The sequence below is a fragment of the Lagenorhynchus albirostris genome, chromosome 5 (genome assembly GCF_949774975.1).
Source record: "Lagenorhynchus albirostris chromosome 5, mLagAlb1.1, whole genome shotgun sequence".
Classification (NCBI taxonomy): domain Eukaryota; kingdom Metazoa; phylum Chordata; class Mammalia; order Artiodactyla; family Delphinidae; genus Lagenorhynchus; species Lagenorhynchus albirostris.
In genome coordinates, this window is record NC_083099.1 from 76,943,294 (window position 1) to 76,963,442 (window position 20,149).

Here is a 20,149-nt window from a genome sequence, read left to right on the forward strand (position 1 = left end):
TATTCTACCGTTTGTCCCGTGAACACTGCTGGATATCTGCTGGGTGCCAGGCCCGGGGCTCCCCACACTCGTGTCTCAGATAACGTGCTTGGGACCTCAAGAGGCCCAGTGGGGTAGAAGGAAGAGCTACTGGAGTTACTGGTCCTGCCTCTTCCTTGCTTTACACTATGAATATTCTCTTCCATTCAACAAATATATATTAGACACTGTGTGGGTTGAACTGTGCCCTCCTAAAAGATACGTTGAAGTGCTAACCCCTCGTATCTGTGAATGTGACCTTATTTGGAAATAGGGTCTTTGTGGATGAAATCAAGTTAAGATGAGGTCATGCTGGAGAGGGTGGGCCCCTGATCCAATATAAGTGGTGTCCTTATAGGAAGAGGAAAATGCCATGCAAAGACACAGATACGCATGGACAACGCCTTATGAGGACAGAGACAGGTTGGAGTGACACAGCTGCAAGGTGAGGAGCACCAGGATTGACAGCCACCACTGGAGGCAGGAAGAAGAAAGGAGGGGTTCTACCCAGAGTCGCAGAGGAGCGTGGCCCTGCCGACACCTTGACTTCAGACTTCCAGCCTCCAGGACTGTTGTCTTAAGCGGCCCAGCTTGTGGTACTTTGCTATAGCAGCCCTAGGAAACTAACAGGCACCTACTCTGTGCTGTGTATTGAGCAGTTCCTCTGTGTGCCAGACATTGTACTAGGGGCCGGGATGTGGTATTGAAAGAAATAGACTAAATCCCTACTTCAGGACTTCCCTGGTGGCGCAGTGGTTAAGAATCCGCCTGCCAATACAGGGGACACGGGTTCAAGCCCTGGTCCGGGAAGATCCCACATGCTGCGGAGCCACAACTGTTGAACCTGCGCTCTAGAGCCCGCAATCCACAACTGTTGAGCCCATATGCCACAACTACTGAAGCCCGCGTGCCTAGAATCTGTGCTCCGCAACAAGAAGGCGCCGCAATGGGAAGCCTACGCACCGCAATGAAGAGTAGCATAACGAAGAGTAGCCTCCGCTCGCCGCAACTAGAGAAAGCCCGTGCACAGCAACGAAGACCCAATGCAGCCAGAAACAAAAGAACAACAAAAAATCCCTCCTTCAAAGACTACATTCTAGTGGGGAGAGGCAGACAGGAACGTGATAATAAATAACAACAACAATAATAAATAATATATTAAATGGTGAAAAGTGCAATGGAGAAAAATACAGTAGATAAGGGACTTAGACATATGGGAGGGGTTGTAGATTTAAATAGGGTGGAGGAAGCCTTGAGAAGGTGACATTTAAACCAGTACCCTGGTTCTCAACCCTGGCTGCGTATTAGAGTCACCAGGGAAGATTACAATAAAACAAAACAGAACAGAAGAGAACAAAACCAATCAATAGCAGAGCCCCACCCCAGGCCGATGAAGTCCGAATCTCTGGGGATGGGGCTGCGGGACTTCTCCATATAAAAGCTCCAGGGGGATTCTGATGGACACCAGCTCTGAGAACCACTGGTCTAGCAGATGAAAGCTGCAGTGGAGAAAGTGCTCTCCTAGGCCCAGCCAGGTCCCTGTGGAGAAGGAGAAGGGTTGCAGGCCTGCCCATGTCCACATGTGGCGGGCAGAGGCCATCCTGGCTGAGTGGCTAGGTGAGCTGAAGCAGCTGCAGGGCTCAGGGCTCAGTGAAGCGAGGCCCCCGAGCCCTGGTCCACACACGTCTGCCTAGTGCTTCTAGGGGCGGCCCGTGCTTTTCCTCCTTCCCTCTTCTCCCTGGCTTGGTGCTGCGGGTCACCCTGCCCAGTAGCGTTCCTGCCTCTGCCGGGTTTGGAGATTTTTTTTCCTTCCCACCATGGGGGGCGTCTCATCAGCCCCCAAAGCCAGGCTTCTGCTCTGTAGCCTGGGACCCAGTGTGGAACAGCTGCTGGGCCTGGTGCCTGCGGCTTTGCATTCGAAATACTGACACTTATTAAAGGTGTTCTTGACTCCGGAGCAGCTGTCTTGACCCCAACTCCCCTTGGCTTTGATTATCTAAGTTAAAGAAGAATTTCCAGAACAACTATGTCATGGTGCTTTCACATAGACCAGGAGAGACCTTTCCCTTCTTCCCGGGTGGGGTGGGGCTCCTGAGAGACTGAGAGCCAGGGAGGTGGCTGGTGGGCTGGGCTAGGGGTCTGAACGTCCTTGGGGAGCCGGGGTCAGCATCTGGAGCATGGCCGCTTCCCTTCACGTGCTTCTCTCTCACCATTGTGGATGCCCACAGACTCCCCCGGGCGGGGTGCTGAGCCTGTCTGCCAGACACCAGGCCTCAAAGCCTGATGGGGGGGGGGCTTCCCTGGTGGCGCAGTGGTGGAGAGTCCGCCTGCCGATGCAGGGGACACGGGTTCGTGCCCCGGTCCGGGAAGAACCCACATGCCGTGGAGCGGCTGGGCCCGTGAGCCATGGCCGCTGAGCCTGCGCGTCTGGAGCCTGTGCTCCGCAACGGGAGAGGCCACAGCAGTGAGAGGCCCGCGTACCGCAAAAAAAAACAAAAACAAAACAAAACAAAACAAAAGCCTGATGGGGGCTCTGGCTCCCTTTCATCTTCTGAGCCCCGGCCCCGTGGCTGCCACTCTGGAGCTGCTTGTCTGGTTTCTGAGTCCTGTGGGCTGACAGTCTCTGCTCCTCCTCCTTACCTTTCCTTCCGTCCCCCTCACTTGTCTCCTCTCTTGCCAGCTCCCCCATTTCTCCCACCCTCTTTGGCTTTCCTCCTGCACTTGTCTGCTGGTCTGAACTGGGGTCAGGATGGCCAGAGGAGCCTCGGAGCCGGGAAACAGCACTGGGCTCAGGGCCTGGGGGCTGCCCTCCTGTACTTTGCTTGTACTTGCCTAGCCCAAGCCCCGAGATGCGCTCCCACTTCCCCTCGTGTAAGCTGGTGCAGAGCGTGTCCCCTCACGATGGAGTCCTGTACTTGCCCGCCTACGGCAGCCCACACCTGTCCCTCCACCTCCCTCTGCCCCGTATACAATGCCCGACCAGTGAACTGTGCTTCTACTCATTTAAGATGACTATGGGGCCAACAGACAGCATAGCACTTATTGGCTTAACTCCTGGATCGTGGACCCACACGAGCCTGTGTGGCCTTGGGCAGGTGACTCGACCTCTCTGTGCCTCAGTTTTCTTACCTCGAAAAGGATTCCAACCTCAAAGGGTGGTTGTGAGGCTTAAATGAGTTCATACATGTAAAGTGCTTAGAACAATGTCCAACTATTTTAAAATGTAGGTGTTATTATTATCCAGGTATGGTGAGGCCAACAGATCAGGAGACGGCTGCCACTGAAAAGATAGTTTGTTACTCACAGGTCCGGAGGGGAGAGGATGCGTTACGCCATGGGCTGGGGGGCCATACAGGGAAGCACAGGGGTCAGTGAGGAGGCAGCGTGAGGGGAAACGTGGGCTAGAGCCTCTGTTGTGGTTTCTGCAGGAAGGAATGGGTGAGGCAGGGTAAGCAGGCTTGGGATTGGCTAGTTTGAATAATGTCGGTGGGCTCTGAGGCGTAGGACTGTCCGAGTTACCTGGCACTTGTCCCTGGGGTGAGTAGGGCAGGGGAGTGGTGGGCCAGGTGTGGGAACCTGACTGGAGTGGGAGGCTCTGGACTCCAAGGCGAGTGGTTGACCATCTCTAGGACCTGGCTGGCCTGGGAGAGGCAGGCTCCCCAGGTCAGGAAGACCCCGGATGTCAGACGGCAGAATGAAAAGATATGCTTAATGCATGAACACACATTTTCCAAATAAAATGACAAGGCGTGTTTAGTTCTACACTCTAATTTGAAGCGAGACTGTCGGTCCGGAGCCTCGGGAGCCGCGTAGATCAGAGGAGAGAGCAGAGGCCGTGGGGAAGAGCCCCCAAGCTACCGTCCGTGGCTCTTCCCCAAGGCTCCTCATCCTGGGATGGGCCCACCGGGCCCCCCTTCAGGGCTGCCTGGAGGGCTCAGTGAGGTGGCAGGTCGGAAACCCCAGCCCCCGTGCCCAACCACCAGGAGCATCTCAGCCCACAAGAGTTAGTGCATTTCTGTGTCCATTTTAAGAAAAAACTCTCGGGGCCCTTACACATTCTGGCCCTGGGGCCTCACCTCTCGTAGTCTGTTTGGAAAGAAAAGGAAGACACGTTCAGTCTCGGGAACAGATGAAAGATCACAGCGTGCGATGCAGGGACCAGCGGGTGCACCCGAGGGCCCCGGGGATGAGGCCGAAGGAGCCGGCAGGACAAGTTGGGGGGCTTCCAGAGACGCTTACTGGCTGTGTCTTCCTCTCCCTCCTCCCTGGGCCTCTTTATTCTGTCTCTTCTAGAGGACTCCCTCGGTATGGAGGGCCTGGGGTTGGATTCCCTGTGTGTGGGTTTGGGAAGTGAGACCTCTGTACGGCCGCCATTAGGGCCTGAAACACTTTCCAGACAAGATGAACCAGAGACCCTTCTCCTGGACCCAGCTACCTTGAGGGGGCTGCTCAGGGGTCAAACGGGGGGCAGGCCTGAGAGGTGGCTGAGGGTGAGGGGAGCAGGCCCTGTTTGCATGGCCTCAGGCAGACGTACGCCCCCCGGCCTCACGCACCTCGGCCCCCCTTTCCTCCTGGGTGGGAGCGAGGGTGCAGGGAGTTACAGAAAGGAGGGCTGGCCTGGCATTTCCCTACCAGCTGGGAGAGACCACCAGCGTCAGCTCTCTCTCTCCCCTCCCCAGCAGCCGTTTGGAGCTCCCGGGACTCTTGCTGGCTGGCAGCCCTCCTAAGGCGGAGGGTGGTCCCAGCTGCGTCCCCCTGACCTTCCTTCCTCACGGGGGTCTTGCCCCCTGTCTCTCTAGCATCCTGTTTGCTGACATCGAGGGCTTCACCAGCCTGGCGTCCCAGTGCACTGCCCAGGAGCTCGTCATGACCCTCAACGAGCTCTTCGCCCGCTTCGACAAGCTGGCTGCAGTGAGTCACCTTTTGCCCACTGCCCTGGGGACCCTGTGTGCCCGAGCCGGGGCCCGAAGGGTGGCCTGATCTGGGCCGCCTGGGGTAGGGTGCTGTGGAGTCCGCCATCGGGGACTGGGGAGGCGGGGCCGTACAGGCTGTGGCTGCGTGTCCTCACGCCTCACGTCAGCCCCGACGCACATTCAGAGATGCTCACAGTGTCACCGGTCGCAAGGGAGCAAGCCCTCCATCGGTGGAAAGGGGTGGTGAGGCCTGCAGGAAATGCTGCCCTGACCCCTGAATTTGTGGAATTTGTGTTTGGAGGAGCAAATTCGGTGCCACAGAGCCACGTTGCTGATGAGGGTGGCCAGAGTGATAAAAAAAAAATAATAAATGAGTCTGAATCTCACCTGGCCTGCAGACAGCTGTGTGTCACCCAAGAGACTTATGGAAAGAGGACTCTTCCACGTTGGGACAGATTGGAAGTGACCCCCTCCCCGGGCATGGAGTGGTGAGGGACACACGTTCGTTAGTCCCTGTTTATACTCTGCCGTCCTTTCCCAGCCTTTGTGGCTCTGAGCGATGCTCTGTGCCTTTGGAGAGTCCTGTGTCGGGGCCCACTTACTGCAGTGTCCACCGAGAGGTGGACACGTCCCCTGGGCCGTCACAGGACACCAGGCAGATCATGGATGAGAGACGGTGCCAAGGGCCTCCAAGGGCATTGATGGTGGGCCTCACACCTCACTGATTTTATCACCGAGTGTGGGCGAGGTGAACGGGGACATGCTCGGCCCTTGGGTTTTGGAAGGGCCTTAAAGGAGAGTCCAGGGCACACAGATACTTGGGTCCCAGCGTACCAGCTTCACGAAGTAACCTCTGGGAAGCAGACTTGGACAGCTCAGAATTGGTGATTAATGACAGTCCATCTCAATCCCAGTTATGCATCGGTTGCGGCCTGAGGGGTGACCTTGCAGCGGGCGGGTGCTTCCGCTCTGTGACTGTCTTAGCACGCACGTGCTTGCTGGCTTAGCAGAACTGTCTTGGATAAAAATCTCAGGCTGGGGGTCAAGCGAGCTTTGGTTAAATCTCACTTCTGCTTCAGTCTTTTCATAAAAGGAGAATCATAAAACTGTTAGTAGAGCCGTAGGCCAAGAGTCGGAGCGTGTCGCAGGGCTGGGAGTGGGATGGGCCCCTCGCTCTCAGCTCGGGGCCTCTCACACTGACGAGTCTGCCCCATTTGCTGCCACATTGGACCAGCTGTATTCTTCTTGGGCCTCAGCTGTGGCCAAAAGAGTGAGTTCCTGGGCCTGGGGTGGCTGGAATGCTTGTCGAGCGCGGCTCAGCCTGTCCTCCGTCCCCCACGGCTCCCGATAAGCCTGTCCCCAGGCTGGGGCCACACCTCATGCCGGCACTGGGTCTGTGCTCGCTGCCCTAAAAGGCAGGTTATTCCAGGCATGGGGTGAATCTGTTTGCTTCCTGTTTCTTTCCCTCCCACTTCTCTTTCCTACTATTTTTAATTTTTAAAATTAATTTGCTTTCCAGGAGAATCACTGTTTACGTATTAAGATCCTGGGAGATTGTTATTACTGCGTCTCAGGGCTGCCTGAAGCCAGGGCTGACCATGCCCACTGCTGCGTGGAGATGGGCATGGACATGATTGAGGCCATCTCGTAAGTGCCCGTCTCCAGGGTGACTGCCCGCCTGTGGGGACACTGTCCATCTCCAGTGGGACCGTCCATCTGCAGGGGGACTGTCCCATATCCCGAGTAACTGACTCATTGTTGGACTGATGGAAGCAGGGAAATAGTGGGGCAAAGCCACCTCCCAAGGACCCTGGCCACACCGGAGGGTTGATTCACACCTCCAGGCTCTGAGCCTTCTCCCGGGCTCCTGTGCTCACAGCAGCCTGGGAAGCTCTGCACAGAGGGACATGTCCTGGAAGAAGGGAGGGCTTTGCAGACTCCAGGGCAGCAGGAGGTATGGAGTCACCCCTCTAGGAAAGGAGGACTGGCTGGCGGCTGTGCTGTACCCTGTGCCATGGCAGGGCCTTGCACCCCAGGCCTCATGTCTTCTCACAACCACCCAGCCAGGGGTAGAAGTCACCAGTCCCATGTCTTCACAGATGAGAAAGGTTGGGCTGACAGAGGCTAAACGGCTCCCCAGGGTAATACTGCTAGGCAGGTGGATGCAAACACAGGTGTTCCCGTTTAAGAAAGTCCATCCTCCCTGCCAGCAGTAGCAGCCAGGATCTTTGGCCGATGCTTGGTCACTGCTGACCGCAGAAGGAGCCCCAGTCATTAGGCAACATGGACAAGCCAAGCTTACAGGTCAGCCAAGGGAGTAGGCCAGAGATTGCGTCCAGGTTCCAAAACTGGGAGCTTTAGAAGTAGACTGGGTGGGGCAAAGGAAAGGCCACAGTGGGCAAGGTCAGAGGTCAGAGTAACTGGCCCAGAAGGGGGCCGGGTCCATCCTGTTTGGCTCAGTTCCTTTCGGCAGTGTTTGCCGAGTGCCCGTGTGTGCCCGGGCTAGACAGGGGGTCCCTTGCCCAGAAGCACAGAGCCTGTTGAGGGGCCAGGACTCCCGTTGCTCTGATACCAGGCATGCCCAGTGGACACCATCAGGTAAGAGAGGCAAACTGCGGTGGGAGGGGCCAGGAGGGGGCAGTTGATTTCACTGGGAGGACCCAGAAAGGCTTCATGAAGAAGGTGGCCTTGGAGTGAAGCCAAAAAGGTAGAATGAGAGATATCAACCTAAGCCAGTGGCCAGAGGCCCTGTGGATGGAAGGCACAGCTCCAGCAGAGGTATTTGCAGAGTTGATCCCAGGACGAGAGAAATAGATGGATGACATAAATATTCCCTGTGGTAGGTGTCAGCCTCTCAGTGGTGAGGTGGGGTGAGAGCTGGAGCCCACATGGTGGTCCTGCCCACCAGGCCAAGTCGGACTGCCGGCCCCATGGCTGGCTGAGTGGGTCCATCCCCAGGGAGCCAAGGAAGGTCCAGGTCCCCAAGAAGTGCACATTGTGACCCTCCCCCCAGAGCACCGGCTCCCTTTTCCACAGACCCCGGGCCCCAGACGCATACCCAGAGCTGTAGAGCTTCCATCCCACTCCCCCTCCTACAGGCGGCCCGCCCCGAATACATGCGTGGTGCATGTGATGGGGTTGGTGCTGTCTTCTAGCACGTGGAGCACCCCTGGTCCCCTGCACCTGCCCCAGCTCCCCTATCTTTCCTGGGCAGGGCCTATGTTCTCTTTTTCTCCATTATCCTGCTAATGTCAAAGAAGCAGCAATGTGGGTAAATCCGAGAATTACATGAGTGGGGTTTGGGGTGACTATAACTTTCCTGTCGACTCAAATCGGCACTAATGTGCGCTTGCATTTTCAGAACACAACTTAATTATTGACTGAGGGTAGCGCTGGCTCAGGTGCCCTCGCTGGGGAGAAGCAGTGGGCCTGGGACGTAGTGTGAGGCACTGCGCCACCTTGCGGGCAAGCTGGGAAGCGGCGCCTCTCACAACCCTCAGCCCCTGGGCACCAGGGCCCAGCCCTACCCTTCGGGATGCGCAGTCTCAGACTCTGCATTTGGGCTGGCCTGGAGAGAAATGACTCTTTGACCCCTGCACCTTCTCACGCACCCTGACCTCTCTGCGCCTGGCCCTGACCCCCTTCCGGCCTTACCCCTACTCCATCCCTAGGCTGGTCCGGGAGGTGACAGGTGTCAACGTGAACATGCGTGTGGGAATCCACAGCGGGCGAGTGCACTGTGGCGTCCTTGGCCTCAGGAAGTGGCAGTTCGACGTCTGGTCTAACGACGTCACGCTGGCCAACCACATGGAGGCTGGAGGCAAGGCGGGGTGAGTGAGTGAGGGCAGCTTCCCGCCCGGCCCACCCAGGTGGCTGTCATGGGGAAAGGGCTAGGGTGGGCAGGACCGGGTAGCTGCAGCCCTGGGGTTGGCAGAATTTAAGTGGAATTCCTCTAGTAACCAAGCACTGACGCCACACATGGCAACTTGTAGGGAGCGTGGCCCCAACCTTCACCCAGAAAATATTTACACAGAACCTGGCGGCCTGTCGTGAGACGCAGGAGGTCAGGGTAGGCTTCTAGAGGAGGGAGGACCCCTGGATAATTCCGGGGGTGGCCAGGAGGTGGAAGGTCAGCTAGCCTGGCAGACGGGGCAGGATGGGGGCAGGTGAGGAAGGTGAGGGTCAGGGGAGCTGCCAGGCTGAGGACAGGCACAGGCAGAGGAAAACACAGTACTTCAGGGAATGCAAGTAGAGCAGATGGCCTTTTAGGAACCAGTGGGAGAAACAGTGCCTGTGTTAAGGACGTGCATGCCAGGCTGGGGGTCTGGACGCAGTCCTGCAGTCAGCAGGAACCACTGCTGGCTCCTGAGCAGGTTTGCAAAGTTTGTGAGACCGGAGGCCGTGCTCTCCCGGCAGGCCGATGTGTTACCTCACTGTAAAAACGTGATGCCGACGTGACGCGGTGTGGTCTCGGTGAACACGAGCTGGCGAGGGGCCCACCTTGCCATCTTGATGAGGTTGGAGGGATACAGTCCATTGAGAGATCCAGGTAGGGGTTAGCATTTGAGTCAGAGTTTGGGGCCCTGGGATTCGAAGGCTGACTGAGTTGCTTACAGTTTGGTTCTGCATGGGAGCAGGGGTTCTGAATTCACGTCTGCTGCCCTCCTCTCCCTGCTTCCCCCCCTACCCGTAGACGCATCCACATCACCAAGGCCACACTCAACTACCTGAACGGCGACTACGAAGTGGAGCCGGGCGGTGGGGGCGAGCGCAACGCCTACCTCAAAGAGCACAGTATCGAGACCTTCCTCATCCTGCGCTGCACCCAGAAGCGGGTCCGGGGACCGAGGGCTGGGGTGGGGGGCGGGGGGGTGGGAGGGCTTCATTCTTTGGGGAGGAATGTTGCTTAGCCTGCTGCTTCCTTCTCCTCTTACTCTTTCGTTGAGGCAAGTCCTGAATTTCTTATGCAGTCGTGGTTCCCGCATCTCAGGAAGGACGTGAGAGCTACAGAGGCTTTGTAAAGGCTGGTGGCAAAGAGGGGAGGTTTTCATTTTGCTTCTGTTGCAGAAAAAGCAACAGACCTCTGATCGGTTAGTAACAATACAGCAGAAGGCCACGAGATGGAAAAGAAGCATCAGGGAACTCTGTGTATACCACGTCCTTTATTTCCATCTCGTTCCTTGTCTGTTACCTAAACTAGGTGCATCTCGCTCTCTCTCTGCCTGTCCTTATATACCTCTGTTTCTTGAAACTCTGTCTTTTCCCCTCTTGCACTTTCCAGTCTTTCTTCTTCCTTCTTTTGTCTCAGCCCACACTTGCCAAAATATAAAACTGAATTATTAGCAGACTTCAGTGTTCTATTTTTAATAGTGTCACGTTCCACGTTCTTAATTTTTAAAGCAAACGAGAACATTTTATATTTTACATTTTTCCTTAATTAAAATGCCTTTTACTTATAAATCTTTCAATTGAATTTATCTATTGGTCAGAGCCCTTTGATAGAGAAAAGCTTCCCTGTTTCTGTCCTAAGGAATTAGACTGAAGACAAAATTAAGCTGCGAGAAAAGTTCAGAGAAAGTCTTGGAGACAGCAAAAGTAGATTCTTCAAGGTGGGCAGAGCTCTTTGAGGCAGGTGTCCACCCTGAGAGGGACATCAGAGGGACACCTCACCCTCCACACATCCCAGCACACAGGACCTGGCTACGGGGTGCCTCTGAGGGAGCGGTCTCAGGCCCTGCCACAGACATCCGGAAAGAGGGATGGGAGGATTTAGGGACTCTGGGGAAAGCACTTAGTGGCTTAATCGACTCATTTTAAAGCATTTGCTTGTTGTTTGGCTGGAGTATAAATGAACCGAAATCCTCCCAGGCCCCCTCCCACACTCCTTCTGTCTGCTGGGCCCATAGCGCCTCTAGCCTCACCTTCCTGCCCCGCCCAGGCTGAAGGGTTACCCTCTGCCCTGGGTTCTCTGGGTCTTGATTCTTCTAGCTCGACAAGTGGCTCAGAAAAGATGAAATGGAGACAGAAAAGGACACCCCCCCACCCCTCCAGCCCCGACCCAGAGCAGTGTCTGCTGAAGCAGGCTGTGTCCCCTCCCCTCTGCCTCTGATCTGGCCGGCTCCCTTCCCAGGCTCAGGGAGGGAGTTGAAGGGAAGGCCACCCAGGTCCCCCCAGGGCCTCTCCAACCCTCCACCTCGAGCTCATTTGGATGGATGGACAGATAGGTTGTGGTTGGCACGTGGAGAGCTGGCTGAGGCCCCGTTGGTGTATTTGTGCCATGCGCGTCAGCCCTTGCATCTCATGTTTTAATGACCCAAACGTCCAGAAGCTGCAGGGCCTGTCCTACTACCCGCTCTGCTAGAACATGCCTGTTTTGGGGTGGAAATTGGAATCTCATGTTTCCTTTCCGTCCATCACCCCCCAAGCACTTTCAGACCCAGGCTCTGCCCACATCTAAAATTCTATGCCAGCGACAGATGTTCCCATGCCCCTTGGCTTTCGAACAAGACAAACCTCGTCATCCTGTTCTGCTGCTCCCACCTGAGGCTCCCAGCCAGAGCTGGCGCTGGGGAGTTCGGAGGGATTTAGGATGATTTCTTGGGTGAGCTCTAGGATCTTGGCAGACCTCAGGGCTCCGGGCTGTGCAGAGAAGGGAGGGAGGTACTGCCTTCACCCCTGCCTGGCCAGGCACCTGGGAGGAATGAGAAACTCCCTACTTGGGCTCACCTGATGGGCCCTACTCACAGGCTGACGCATCTATGTTGCTCTCCCAGAAAGAAGAGAAGGCCATGATTGCCAAGATGAATCGCCAGAGAACCAACTCGATCGGGCACAACCCGCCACACTGGGGGGCCGAGCGCCCCTTCTACAACCACCTGGGTGGCAACCAGGTGTCCAAGGAGATGAAACGGATGGTGAGTAGCTGGCAGGGCAGTGTGTGGGCCGCACTGTCCAGAGCTAGGGCCTTCTGTGGGTGTGAGGACTGGGCCAGGCCCCTCCTGTTACCCAGAAGGAATCGTTGGAAGGGGGCTCACCCTGATTTTGGGCCAGGAGACAGAGCGCCTGACTGCCGGCCCTGGGCTTTCTCCGTGGGCCCCACCGTCTCTTGGCAGGCCGGATTTGGCTTTGGAGCAGAGCGGTGAAGCCCCTTCTTCCCACCCCTTGGCAGACCTTGCTGGTGTAGGCTGGAAGCAGACCCATCTGGCTGGACTCAAGGTCCAAACACAGCCTCCGGGGCCTCTTGGCCCTGTCTGGGGAGCCCCGGGGAGTTGGGTGGGCACAGGCTTGTCAGACACCTTCCAGCATCTGTTGCATTTCCCAGGCAGTTGAAACACATCTTCTGGCCCAGTCACTCAGAAACCATCCCAGTGCTTTTTGGCAAGTGCCAGGTGATGTTCTTTTTGCCCTCTGTGCTGAGAACCGCCCTGCTCATTCCAGTCTTCCTGTGGGAGCACGCAGGCTGAGTGAGCAGAGGCCGTGGTAGGGGTGCTGCCTCCATCTCAAGGGACCCTGCCGGCCTCAGAAGACAGACACCCTCAACCACCCCTGCACACAGCAGGGACGGGCTAATTCAGGATGCCCTGCCTGTGTTCTATCAGTAATGCTAGAAAGAAGACTTCAGAGGGTGGGAAGAAGAGAATGAGGGATGACAAGAAGTCAGTTTGAAGCAGTTCTTTATTTTTATCTGAGATCTTGGCTTCTGCATGTGAGCGCACTCCTCAAGTCAAGGGCAGCCTGGTACCCAGGCAGGAGTTGCCCGCTCTGAGGGAGGGATGGGTGAGGAAGCCGTGTGTGTGTGTGTGTGTGTGTGTCCACTGAGTTCCCACAGATCCAGGTAGAGGAATGGGGGGCCATGCCGACACTAGGATCCCCACGTTGGGGGCCTGTGGATCAGACTGGGTTTAAGCTGCAGCAGCAGGGATTAGAGAGAGACTCCATGGGAGTCCAGCTGAGTCGGCAGACAGATCCAGGGGTCTGAGGGAGGGGACAGGCTAGGGACCAGTCATTCTGCTCCTTGCCAGCTAGCAAATAGCAGATGACAAAGGTTTAAGGAAAATGTACAGAAGGAAAAAGTGGATTGAGTCAAGATCACCATTTTAACTTCTGGTGGTAAAGAAACAACTCGCAGGACACCAAGGTCCTAAGCGACGAAGAGTGGGAAAGGTCAGCCTTGCCCCAGGGCTTTGAACTTAGACGTCCCAGGCCTGGTCAGTGCCACCCAGGGCTCCAGGCCCCACTCCTGCTCCCTCCAGGCCCCTCCCCAAAGCAAAGAGCAGTTGCTGGATCCCCCCCTGTTCTCACCCCAGTTCTTGAATCATCTCCTGTGGACTCTCTACCCACTTGACCAGGACAGCCAAGAGGTGAGAGAGGGAGTGAGAGGAAAAGGGGAGACTGAGAGCAGAATGCAAGGAGGGAGGCTCTCATCCAGGTGGGAGGAAAGAGGAGGACAGGTCTCAGGAAGACCAGAGCGGGAGGACAGAGAGGGTAAGGGGGAGATGCGGGGCGGGGAGCAGGAGATGAGGGAGAGCAGGGAATAAAAAGATGGGACAGGACAGAGGTGGAGAGGAACCACCAGCAGGCAAGAAAGGTGCCTGCTGGTACGTTCTCCGTTTAAAATCTTCGGAAAGTTTTTTTCTTCAGCGATATTTGGTGTAGGTGGACTCTTTAGGTATTTCAGAGTCTCCAAGGGGGCAGTTTGGACTATAAGCACCGATTTGGCAGACATTAATCATTGTTAGGACAAGAAACCTTGGAAGAATTAGCAGAAGCGCTGTAACTGGGGAAACAGTCTCACGGGAGACTGGCTGTCGGAAAGGTTTCTCTGTGGTGTTGGTTGCTTCACCCAGTGGAGAGGGAATGCAAAGTGATCAGAAAGCTCGGGGACACCCCTGTAGAGGGAGAGAAGAGGCTCCCCATCCCCGTCCTTGCTGGGCAGAGTCACCCGAGGGGCCAGCATCAAAGTACCATCCCCTGGGCCCCTGCCAGCCCAGTATCTAGGCCAGGGATGGGATGGGATCTGGCAGCCGCCAGGCACACCATTGGCTTTTGGTGTTAAACTCGCCCAGAAACCCTTGGGAAAGATACGCAAAGAGAAAGCTTCTACCCCAACTTCCACTGAAGATGCGGTGGAGGAGAGGGGATTGCATTAAGCTGTGACTGAGAGCAGTTAGAGGGGAGTAACTTGTAGTCAGCAGTTTATTTCTTTAAATCTTGTTCCAACTTTTACTCAGCTTTTAAGATGTAGTAATGAGCTGTGCTGGTTTAGGCATGAGTGTTGTAAGGTCTCTAAGGTTCTTTTTTTAAAAATTATTTTTATGTATTTATTTTTTAAATTAATTTATTTATTTTTTGGTTGCGTTGGGTCTTCGTTGCTGCTGGCAGGCTTTCTCTAGTCGCAGCGATCGGGGGCTACTCTTTGTTGCGGTGTGCAGGCTTCTCATTGCGGTGGCTTCTCTTGTTGCGGAGCACGGGCTCTAGGCGCGTGGGCTTCAGTAGTTGTGGCACACGGGCTCAGTAGTTGTGGCTCACGGGCTCTAGAGCGCAGGTTCAGTAGCTGTGGCTCACGGGCTTAGTTGCTCCGCGGCATGTGGGATCTTCACAGACCAGGGCTCGAACTCGTGTCCCCTGCATTGGCAGGCAGATTTTTTTTTTTTTTAACATCTTTATTGGAGTATAATTGCTTTACAATGGTGTGTTAGTTTCTGCTTTACAACAAAATGTATCAGTTATATATATACGTATGTTCCCATATCTCTTCCCTCTTGCGTCTCCCTCCCTCCCACCCTCCCTATCCCACCCCTCCAGGCGGTCACAAAGCACCGAGCTGATCTCCCTGTGCTATGTGGCTGCTTCCCACTAGCTATCTACCTTACGTTTGGTAGTGTATATATGTCCACGCCTCTCTCTCGCTTTGTCACAGCTTACCCTTCCCCCTCCCCATATCCTCAAGTCCATTCTCTAGTAGGTCTGTGTCTTTATTCCTGTCTTACCCCTAGGTTCTTCATGACATTTTTTCCCTTAAATTCCATATATATGTGTTAGCATACAGCATTTGTCTCTCTCTTTCTGACTTACTTAACTCTGTATGACAGACTCTAAGTCTATCCACCTCATTACAAATAGCTCAATTTCATTTATTTTTATGGCTGAGTAATATTCCATTGTATATATGTGCCACATCTTCTTTATCCATTCATCCAATGATGGACACTTAGGTTGTTTCCATCTCTGGGCTATTGTAAATAGAGCTGCAATGAACATTTTAGTACATGACTCTTTTTGAATTATGATTTTCTCAGGGTATATGCCCAGTAGTGGGATTGCTGGGTCATATGGTAGTTCTATTTGTAGTTTTTTTAAGGAACCTCCATACTGTTCTCCACAGTGGCTGTATCAATTTACATTCCCACCAACAGTGCAAGAGGGTTCCCTTTTCTCCACACCCTCTCCAGCATTTATTGTTTGTAGATTTTTTGATGATGGCCATTCTGACCGGTGTGAGATGATATCTCATTGTAGTTTTGATTTGCATTTCTCTAATGATTAGTGATGTTGAGCATTCTTTCATGTGTTTGTTAGCAGTCTGTATATCTTCTTTGGAGAAATGTCTATTTAGGTCTTCTGCCCATTTTTGGATTGGGTTGTTTGTTTTTTTTGTTATTAAGCTGCATGAGCTGCTTATAAATTTTGTAGATTAATCCTTTGTCAGTTGCTTCATTTGCAAATATTTTCTCCCATTCTGTGGGTTGTCTTTTGGTCTTATTTATGGTTTCCTTTGCTGTGCAAAAGCTTTGAAGTTTCATGAGGTCCCATTTGTTTATTTTTGTTTTTATTTCCATTTCCCTAGGAGGTGGGTCAAAAAGGATCTTGCTGGGATTTATGTCATAGAGTGCCCTGCCTATATTTTCCTCTAAGAGTTTGATAGTTTCTGGCCTTACATTTAAGTCTTTAATCCATTTTGAGCTTATTTTTGTGTATGGTGTTAGGGAGTGATCTAATCTCATACTTTTACATGTACCTGTCCAGTTTTCCCAGCACCAGTTATTGAAGAGGCTGTCCTTTCTCCACTGTACATTCCTGCCTCCTTTATCAAAGATAAGGTGACCATATGTGCATGGGTTTATCTCTGGGCTTTCTATCCTGTTCCATTGATCTATCTTTCTGTTTTTGTGCCAGTACCATACTGTCTTGATTACTGTAGCTTTGTAGTATAGTCTGAAGTCAGGGAGCCTGATTCCTCCAGCTCCGGTTTTCATTCTCAAGATTGCTTTGGCTATTTGGGGTCTTTTGTGTTTCCATACAAATTGTGAAATTTTTTGTTCTAGTTCTGTGAAAAAATGCCAGTGGTAGTTTGATAGGGATTGCATTGAATCTGTAGATTGCTTTGGGTAGTAGAGTCATTTTCAGGCAGATTCTTAACCACTGCGCCACCAGGGACGTCCTCTAAGGTTCTTTATTAATAAAAAGGTTGACGGGAGATCGTACGTGGACTCCTGCTCATCTAACCGGGCTCGGGTAAGCTGTGCATTCTTCAGAGGCGGCAGGCTGGGCCTAAGTGTTACCCACAGCAGCTTTGCCAGGGCAGGCGTGCAAACTGGAGTCTGCACCTCAGTGTGGACGAGCAGAGGGGCCCACGGCCTCTGGTCTTGCTGTAGGTCAGAAGGAGAGGACTCGGGGACCAAACAGAAACACTGAGCTGAGCTGCTCTCCAGAAGTGCTGAGGCGCAATGGCAGGAACCCATCTGAGTGTCCTCCTTGCCGGCTGGGGACCGTTGTCCTAGGACTAGAAAGCAGGTCGGACTGGAACCCAGTCTGCTGGCCTGTGTTTTTAAAGGCCCTTTGCCATGGTTTATCCACCAAAGTGTTCCCTGACTGCGGTCAGTTCACCACCCCAGCCCGGTACCCAGGAAGCCTAGAGCGGACCTGGCCCCCAACACCAGCCCCTGCAAACCACCAAAGGAGCACTGGAGGAAGTCAGAGACAGGTTCATTAGACACATTTCAGGTATAGTTCTGAGCTGTAGAGACCAGCGTAGGCATAATGTGGCTTGGATGTCCTCCGAGTAAAATCGTTGCTGGCCCCTGGGGTGGAGATCAGCGGGCCAGCCCCTCGCCATGGTCCACAGAGACTAGCCTGTCCGGACTCTCTGCCGCCCACTCGAGCTTGTGCCCTAGAGATCCTGCCTGCCCCCAGATGGGGCACTCACATGAGAGACCCCAATTCCTCTAGCCTCGAGTGGGGACAGTGAGGTGGGCGGGGCCCTGCAGCCTGGACCGAGGGCTTGGTGATTCTCAGAGGACGAGGAGAAAGGAAGACAGCAACTGGGCAGCCCGGGAGGAGCTCAGAGCCCACGGCTGGGCACTTGGATGTAGCACTAGGGGCTGCCAAGGCCCCTGGGAGCCTTGAGCTGGTGAGGAGAATAGACAGCACCTCAGTGCCCACGGGCCCCACGTCTATTTCGGAGCCCGGCAGCTCCGGCTCGTGGAGAGCATCGTAAACCCCACTCCTCAGTGGGAATGAAGAGAGCTGTGTTCATTTGGGGTTTGGGTTCCCCCGACATTTGCCAAGCCCCCTGGCTGCCCAGCAGCGTGTTCCATGCTGGGCCACAGGCACAAGAGGCCACCCTCTGTCCTTGTCTTGGCAACCTGAAGCCGCCTGTCCTGGGGTGCTTGTGCCTCCCCCACTGCCTCCCTGATCCAACCCCTTCCCATTTTAGGGGCCCCTCCCTCCATTCTGCCACAGTTGGTCAGACCCTGACACACTTCTGTCCTTTATAGATGAACTCTAGGTAGGGCCTTGAGTTTGGCAACCAGTAAGGGCCCTTCCCACCCTCACCCCTGCCCTGTATGTGTGAACATCAGAACAGTAATCAAACCAGGGCAGGCAGGTTCCTCACCTCCTGGGTCCCCAGCCAGCTCCAGCCTTAGAAGAACACATTGGTTCTCAGATACCAGAAGAGCTGTTGCAGGTAACCAGAGTTTAGTTTTCTTAAGCTCAAAACTTGTGAAGTCCCAGGAGATTTTATGTGTGCTTGGCGGGAGTTGGGGGTGTGTGAGTGTGCATGAGCTGTGTGTGTGCACAGGTGTGCACAGGCGTGTGGGGATTGATCGGCCTGGCAGTTTCTCTTATTTCCATCTGAGTAGGTGGCAGAATTGGGAGGGGACCCACCAAGCCCAGGGTCCAGGAGGAGGGTGAAGGAAGGTTTGGGGAATGACAAGGAATTGGGTTTGGGGACACGAAGAGCTTAGACTCATGGATTTTGCCAGTGGATGAAGTAAGATCACAGTGCGCCCCAGCATCTAGCGTGGAGCCTGTCCCAAACCCAGCTGTATTTGCCAAATGAAGGAAGGAGGGGATGACGGAGTGACAGTGCTCTCCGTGACCTGTGAGAGGGGATGCGCTGCAGCCTCTCCGTTTGCATCCCCTTGGTTCTCATCCTCCTCTCCTCCTCTCTCCGTCCCTCTCTTTTAGGGCTTTGAAGATCCCAAGGACAAGTGAGTAACCTGTCCTTCTTCTCTTGAGCTCCCTCGGCCTGGGGGATGTCTCCAAATCTGCCTGGAGCTCAGTTTCCGTACTCCATGGAGAAGGAGCCCAGGTCTCGCAGTCTTGGCTGGGAGTGAACAGAGCCCACTGCACCTGAGAGACGAGCAGCCCGGGAGCCCAGGCCCCCGGCGGAGAGGCTGGGCCTGGGCATCCCCCATTTATAATCTCCACTCCACACACACACACACACACACGTATGCACACACAACTACACACAACACACTCAGCACACGCATGTGCGCGCGCACACACACACACACGCGGCTCCCAGGAAGATGCAGGCTTTGCACATTGGTCGCCAGTGCCTGGCCACATCCCAGCACCCTGAAGGAATGTGCCTGTCTCTCTCCTCCACTCCCCAGTCTCAGGGGCTGTCAGAAATCCCACTCGAGGACTGGGCTCCACGCTACAAGCAGAGTGTTTAGTTCAGCACCCAAAGATTGTGAAACGTGCTTCCCAGAGAGTCCCCTGGGCCAGGCGAGAGCAGCCAGGTGGCTCCCAGGCCCTGCGGCAGAGGTCTTGCCTCCTGGTCTCAGCCTTCAATTCAGGATGACAGTACAGCTACAGCTAGAGAGTGAAGAGCAGAGACTGTTACCTGTAGGGGAAAAACAAACCCTTGAGAATAATTCATATTATCATTATCATTTAATAATACATCAATAGGGTGAGAAAATCCTTACTGTCAGTGAGGCCCCCCCAGCCCGCGGGTCTGAGCCTTGGGCAGTGTTCTGCGTATGTGAGTACTCGGGCTTCTGGCCCGTCCTGGTGTCAATCCCAGCTTCCCCACCCCTTATTAGAGCTGATCAAGCCCCTCTGATGGGTCTGGGTGTGCGGGCTGAGCCGGCCCCCTAGCGGCGCCCCCTGGTGGTCAGCCTGTCTTGTGTCTGCGCCCCTTGCTCCCCAGGAACGCCCAGGAAAGTGCGAACCCCGAGGATGAAGTGGATGAATTTCTGGGCCGTGCCATTGACGCCAGGAGCATCGACAGGCTACGATCTGAGCATGTTCGCAAGTTCCTCTTGACCTTCAGGGAGCCTGACTTAGAGAAGAAGGTACAGCACCCTGGGGGGGACCACCCCCCACCCCAACCCCCCCTACCCTGGTGCAGAACCAGGACCAAGGGGAGGGAAAGGAGGCAACAGGACAGCTCCCTCCCCTGTCTCCTTCTTGTCACTTCCATTTCCCACCTCTGATGCTACCCTACCCAGGAAATGGGGGTTTTAGGGAGACTTCCTTGGTGGAAAAGGATACATCTTAATTTCTTTGTGTCTCAGTTTCCTTATCTGGGAAATGGGGATTTTTAACATACCTACCTCATGGTGTCATAGGGAGGATTAAACATCCATATATGTAAAACACGTGAAACAGTACCTGCCACATAGTAGATGTTCAATAAACACTGCTATTTGTATTATTTTATTGCTATTGTTATTATTATTATAGTTTCCAATGGACCATCCAGCTGCCTTTGGCACACTGGAACCTCAGAGTATTAGAGTTGGAAGGGGCAGTCAAGAGCTCTTTGTCCTGTCGCCTTAAATTGTGACTGAGAAAGTAAAGCTCAGAGTATCTGGGTGACTTGCTCTAGGCCACCCAGTGAAGTAGTGACAGAGCCAGAACAAGACCCTGGTCCAGGGTCTTTGCTACATGTCACAGGGTCTCCCATGTGTTCCGTCAAC

General features: G+C 54.3%; 1 protein-coding gene across 1 annotated transcript in view; it reads left to right on the top strand.

Annotated features, from left to right (window-relative positions):
- Positions 1-20,149, top strand: part of ADCY5 (adenylate cyclase 5) — a 158,767-nt gene that overhangs the window by 101,226 nt on the left and 37,392 nt on the right. Inside the window, exons 4-10 of the mRNA XM_060150460.1 lie at positions 4,818-4,929; positions 6,451-6,578; positions 8,603-8,761; positions 9,625-9,766; positions 11,705-11,845; positions 18,402-18,424; positions 19,378-19,522. Of these exons, the coding sequence (XP_060006443.1) occupies positions 4,818-4,929; positions 6,451-6,578; positions 8,603-8,761; positions 9,625-9,766; positions 11,705-11,845; positions 18,402-18,424; positions 19,378-19,522 (850 nt within the window). The remainder of the gene's footprint in view (positions 1-4,817; positions 4,930-6,450; positions 6,579-8,602; positions 8,762-9,624; positions 9,767-11,704; positions 11,846-18,401; positions 18,425-19,377; positions 19,523-20,149) is intronic.